Below are 6,401 nucleotides of genomic sequence, written 5' to 3'. Positions count from 1 at the left end.
GGAAGGGGTCTGAAAAAGCTAAGACCTCATTTATCAGTGAACCAGGGATCTTCTGTGGAGGTCAACTGAGAGCCTGGTCTGTGAACCTGAATGGGGAAAAGCACACATCTTTCTTTACCCAACTCCACCTAATGTAGTGTCCACTGGACATGAATGTAGCCAGCAAACTACTGTAGTAGCAGCAGGACCTGTGACTTTGTTCCTAGTAAAACTCACAGGTCTCTAGTTCACACTGTGGTGCTCTGCAGATGCCTTAAAATACGACACTAGGACACTACACTGAAATTACAGAAGGTACCATTTCTGTTGCCAGACCTTGTAATTTTATATGTTAATAAAGAACACAGATTACTATTATTACAAACTTACTTTCTATAATATTTTGATAAATATATTTCAATACAATGGTTTCCTCTGTAACCTATATATTAATGTTATGCATTAAAAACATTATTTTGAGAAGGGCTCCAAGGCCATAAATGTTAAGAACCCTAGAACTGACCCTTCTGTGCAGGGGTTAGGGAGCTGACACTTGAGAATAATCAAACCCTGTGCTGCATATGAAGGGATGGGGAGGGGCAAGGGAAGAAGGACTGGGGGTGAGGGCGGAGCAAAGTCAAACTCATTGAGTCTGCAATTCTGCCCACGGTCAGTGCTAACAAGAATGCCCAGACATTCACAAACCACAGGTGCCATGATGATCGCAAACGAGAGAAGCATCTTGTGTTTGATTCTTGCTCCCAATTCACACCCATACCTTAAGGGTAAAAAGCGGGTCCTGTAGAGGATTGCTCCGAGGGTCCACTGCACCTCCTTGTCATACACCTGCAAGGCTGTCTTTAGGGTTTTATAGTTGACAGGAAAGGAGAAGCCCCTGTGAAACACCTCGAACATCCAGGCAGACTTGAAGCACTGGTACCTGCCAACACCAAGCACACACAGACGTGGGACTGACTCACTTGTCAAAATAAACTGTCACGACAGTCTTCCCCTTTGGGACCAACGTGGCTGTGACGGCTTCATGAGGCCAGTGCTCTGTGCAGCCACACCAGCCGTTTGTATTTCAAGGTGATTGACGTGGTCTATGCCCCTTATCCCACAACATGAAACAGTTTACCTGGCAAATCAACCAGCTCATGAAACCTGGCTCAGGAGAATTTAGTACATTGCGTGACACAATTTTTCCTCTGGCATTCCAGATCTTACTCATTAAATAAATGCTGAGCAAGTTCCAACTTCTTAGACCTCATTTTCGTTATTATAAAATGAGAAGAGAGGAGGGTCCTTTTCTCTGTTATTCTATGATTCTAACTATTTATCAGAGGCTTATTTTTTGCAAAGCAGTGGGCTAAGCAAGTTATTAAGACACTAGAGGCCTGGTGCACAGATTCATGCACATTGAAAGGAAACTAATTAGAAGGTGGCAGGTGGGGCGGGACTGGGCGAGATGGGCCAGACACGCCCTGGAGCCAACCTCTCTGGGTCCCTCCCCGGCCGGGTGTGGTTCAAAGGGCGTCTACGGAGTGAGCGGGGTCCCTCTGGCAGGTAAGGTCCCTCGGCTGAAACCGGCTTTCTGACATCCCCCAAGGGGTCCCAGAGTGCGAGAGGGCACTGCACAAAGCTGCTGTCGTACAGGGTGTGGAACGCAAACACAAGTGTGCAGTAAACCAAATTTGGGGCCAACAGTACCCAAGTAACAACATAACCCACAGCCAAAGGTGAAATCGCATGGCCCTGTGAGGAATCGGGCTCCCTCCTCTCTGGTTCTGGGGTGCATCACCCGAGAACCGCCACTGCCAAGTCACCGCAGCTCAGCAGCTCCTGCGTTAAGCGTCTGCCCCTGGTAGTCAGTGAGTGTCATACCTACCAGTCAGTCGGCTGGTCGCTTAGCCTTTTATATATATAGTATAGATAATAACTATAATAAGTAATAATATACTAGGGGCCCGGTGCACAAAAATTTATGCACTCGGGGGGGGGGGGTCCCTCAGCCCGGCCTGTGCCTTCTCCCAGTCTGGGACCGCTCGGGGGATGTCCACATGCTGGGTTAGGCCTGCTCCCCGGGGGATCGGGCCTAAGCTGGCAGTCAGGCATCCCTCTGGCAGCCCGGGAGCCCTCGGAAGATGTCCACTTGCCAGCGGGAGCAGGCCTAGCTGCAGTCGGGCATACTTAGCGCTTCTGAGGAGGCGGGAGAGGCTCCCGCCATAACTGCTGTGCTGGCAGCCATCAGCCTGGCTTGTGGATGAGCAGAGCTCCCCCTGTGGGAGCACACTGACCAACAGGGGGCAGTCTGTCCCCTGGTGGTCAATAAGATAATAAATATACTTAAATAACTTATAATGAAAGGATTTTTTTAAAGCAAAAAATAACTATCAACAAAGCAGAAAAGGTAAACACCACTGGAGAGACATAATGAACGCTCTGGAGACCCAGAGGGAAGAAGGGAGTCTGGCTGAAAGAAAGACTCAAAAGGGACAGCGCCCACCCTGACTGATCTGGGCAGGACTTCAACAGCCAAGGATGAAGAGAGGAATCCAGGTGGAAAGTGCAGCAAAAGTGAGCAAAAATACATTTGGAGCAATATATGTTTGGGCATAAGTATTTGTCATCATGTTTGAAAGGAGGCCAGGACAGAAGAGGAGAAACAGTGCTTGACAAAGATAAACAGGTGGCTGGGCCTGGGTGCAGCGAGCTAGGGGCCCTACTGAATGTGCTGTTTCTAAAAACACTCTGGGCTTGGCTGTCCATGACTTACTTTAGCCTGTGGAGGTCAGCGTGAGAGGCATACAGTCCTCGGTCAAAGCGTTCTCGTAAGATCGACCACTTTGTTGCACAATAATCCTGAAAGAAATTTTACCCAAAATAAATAATCAGAAAAGGTTTATTAAAAATTTGTTTCATTGAAAAAAGTGTTTACCAAATTCTTATTCATAACAAGCATATCCTTCCAATTAGAACAGAAGCCTCACTTGTATGTGTGTACCAAGAAGACAAGGCACACAGACATGCAGTGAATACTACTCATTAGCAAAGTGCTTGTTCTTGGTCTTAAAATTCTGCCAAAGTTACTGTTAAAGAGACAGTCTCTCCCACGAAATTCTGGGAAGACAAAAATGATTACAAAAGACTGTGTCTTTCAGAGAAGGGAAAGAAATGCCACCTTTCCCTGAAGCTATCTGTAATCATATTAATAGCTTACATGTATTGAGCACCGTGTAAGTACCTTTTCTGGATGTAAATCTTAAAATGACTCCTCAACGTGGCTACTATTCTAATCTCTATTTGAAGGATGAAGAAACTGAGGCTCAGAGAAGCTGAGCAACTTGCAACAGGGCACACGGAGAACAGCACTCAGCCTGGAGTGAGAGGGTAAGGACAGGCATCTCAGGCACAGGAACCACCTTGATGAAGATGAAATGGGAAGTAGCACTCGTGAGGGAAACCAACAGCTGTCTGCTGCGATCACAGTATAAAGAGCTAGGTGGGGAGATGACGCTACAGGGTGGGCATGACATGCTAAGGGATCTGAAATGTATCCTGGAAGGAAAAGGAAGTGCTGCAGGTCTTAACAGGGCAGGTGATGGCACGGCGTTTTAACAGAACACTCTGGGAGTGGCTGGAAGATGAATGATGAAGACGAGATGCAAGAAGACCAACTGGGAGGCTCCTGCAATAGGGCAGGTGACAGAGGCCGGGACGAGGACAACAGTAGGACAGAACGCAGGGAGAGCTCTGAGAAATATCTATGACATCAAGTAACAGGGGTATCCAGCGAGGGATGAACAAGTGACGGGGGAGTCTATAACTCCTGGGTTTTCTGGGAGGGGACTGGATGGTTAGTGATGCCATTAACTGAGACCATAACAGGGACAGAGTGGGGAGAAAATGGTGGATGTATTTGGAGTTGTGACATCTAGCAGACATGGGGTGGGGGTCAGAACTGCAGCCTCTTCTTGTGAGACAGCAGCAAATCATGAGCATGGATGACATCATCCAAGAACTTGAGGGTCAGAAGAAGGCCAAGAGTGCAAGTCTGGGGTCACCAAGGTTTAAGGGGTTGTGAAGGGGGAACCCATGAAAGAGCCTAAGAAAGTGTCAGAAAGGCAGGGAGAACAAGAGAATAGAAGTAGGAAGGCTGCATGGAATACTGTCAGATGATAATTCCACTATGCACACTAGTGTGAAGGGCTGTAATCTGGGAGCCACTGAGAGCAGACTAGTTCATGGAGTGGGGGCAGAAGTGAGTTTCTTGCTCCTGCTGTGACTATTTCTCTCACCCAATTCCCAATGACATCCTCCACCTTTCCCTTCTCTCGACCTGGGCCTGGGCCTCCAATCGTAAAGGGAGGACGTGACCTGCCACTGTCTACACCAGTCTCTCAAAGCACATAGAAAATGCTTTCCTTGAAGGTTACCTTAGCAGCTTTAGTAAACGCAACCGCATTGTAGTCTCCTCCCATTCGTAACACATCTTCAGTGCAATAGTAGAATTCAGAAAAGCCATAGAACTCGCTGTTCCGGAAGTGGATGGGGGGCTGGTAGACACCATTGAGGGAAGTCTGTGTCTCATTTGTTTTGTTCATGAAAGGCTGGAGAGTCTCTCGGCACAGGTCGAAGTCTCCCGTTCCCCGCAGGTACATGGTCTGCCCATTTTGCTGGATTTCATCTTTAATGTCTAGGGGTAAGCAGGGGTCCAGGTATGGAGTGTCAGGAGCTAGACCAGTCTGCTTCCCCAGGAGCCTACAGGACAAAGAGAAACTTTGTCATGAGACCAACAGAAAACTGTGCCCGAAGAAGTGGCTCGGAGCCAGTGCCTCTCAATATGTGTTCGGTGGAACACAGAGGGTTCTAGGATAATTAGGTGAGGGGAAGACACACCTGAGCCCCACTTGGAGATTATGAGACACGCTTCCATATGACAGACACCTTCACAGAATCCAGTGAAACAACTACCTGGTCATGTGACCCAATGCCTTCCGTTCCTTGCACACAGCCTGGAGTCCCCACCCCTGAGTGCTCATGGTTCGTAAGCTCTGCCCACTCCTATGTTCACAGCTCCATTTTGCCACTAGCACTTGCGATTTTTTATTATATAAAGATGAAATATGACTGAAAAAAGGTAGCAAGTGAAAATGTATCCTGTGAAAACTAGGTTAGCCCTAACTGGTTTGGCTCAGTGGATAGAGCATCGGCCTGTGGACTGAAAGGTCCCAGGTTCGATTCCGGTCAAGGGCATGTACTTTGGTTGCGGGCACAACCCCAGTAGGGGGTGTGCAGCAGGCAGCTGACTGATGTTTCTCTCTCATCGATGTTTTTAACTCTCTATCCCTCTCCCTTCCTCTCTGTAAAAAATCAATAAAATATATATATAAAAAAACAACAAAAAACAAAAAAACTAGGTTAGATGTCTTAGAAAAATATGATAAAGGCAAGTTGCCAGAAAACTGCTGTCAAATTAGGTGTTAGCAAGATTTAAGAATAATTTAGAAAAAGGAGTAAAAATCTACACAGATTTGGTATCAAATTCTTCAAAAATGTCTTTAAGTTCCTGGTATTCTTTAAAGAAAGTTAAAATGATATCGAGCTGAGTGAGGGTAGTGTACACCTGAGAAATGACGGTCGTAGCCTTAAAACAATACTTCAGTCCAGAGCAAAAGATTGGCAAATAAACACGTACGCTAAAACAAAATGCTTGAGATTTGATTCTATTTTTATAATTCTCTGTTTTAACTGATTTTTTTTTTAATATATTTTATTGATTTTTCCCCAGAGAGGAAGGGAGAGGGATAGAGAGTTAGAAACATCGATCAGCTGCCTCCTGCACACCCCCCACTGGGGATGTGCCCACAACCAAGGTACATGCCCCTGACCGGAATCGAACCCGGGACCCTGTGGTCCGCAGGCCGACGCTCTATCCACTGAGCCAAACCGGTCAGGGCTGATTTTTAAAAAATTAATCAACTACTGACCTAAACTGTTGCATATAACAGCATTTCTATTATAGGCTCTGAGAAGCTCCACAGAAAAATCTTAACTTTGCTCACCGAACTGCACTATGCTTACTAACTTGCCAGTGAAATTCCCAGGCATCAAGATCTGTCCTCCTGCTATGTGTACTCACTGGTAGGCATCTGAGAAACAGGGACAAGCTTCCAACACTGGAGTTATGTTAGTGTCTGATACCATGAAATCACAGGGACCTACAGGGTTTTAGCTACTAGGAGAGTGCCTGATTCAATATTCAGTCACTGACAGTAATCAAGTGTTCACTAACCACTCAACTGACAAGTTGTTTATTCCCAAGATCAGGAGAACTCAAAATGCACTTGAATGTAATAAATTAAGGTCTTTGCTACATCTTAAAAATGTTTAATTAAAAAATCAATCATCACTACTAATGG

At 46.3% G+C, this 6,401-nt stretch overlaps 1 protein-coding gene across 7 annotated transcripts in view; it reads right to left on the bottom strand.

Moving 5' to 3' along the window:
* The window catches only part of ENTPD4 (ectonucleoside triphosphate diphosphohydrolase 4), a 28,213-nt gene that overhangs the window by 1,090 nt on the left and 20,722 nt on the right, over positions 1-6,401 (bottom strand). For all 7 annotated transcript variants that reach the window (XM_014538294.1, XM_014538293.1, XM_005864580.2 and 4 more), the window contains 3 exons: positions 4,416-4,740; positions 2,756-2,841; positions 758-919 (listed from right to left, as the gene is read on the bottom strand). In XM_014538294.1, the coding sequence (XP_014393780.1) occupies positions 758-919; positions 2,756-2,841; positions 4,416-4,740 (573 nt within the window). The remainder of the gene's footprint in view (positions 1-757; positions 920-2,755; positions 2,842-4,415; positions 4,741-6,401) is intronic.

The sequence above is a fragment of the Myotis brandtii genome, unplaced genomic scaffold (assembly GCF_000412655.1).
Source record: "Myotis brandtii unplaced genomic scaffold, ASM41265v1 scaffold19, whole genome shotgun sequence".
Taxonomy (NCBI): Eukaryota; Metazoa; Chordata; class Mammalia; order Chiroptera; family Vespertilionidae; genus Myotis; species Myotis brandtii.
The sequence above is the reverse complement of the archived record's forward strand: the minus strand, read 5'-3'. Positions and strand labels throughout refer to the sequence as shown.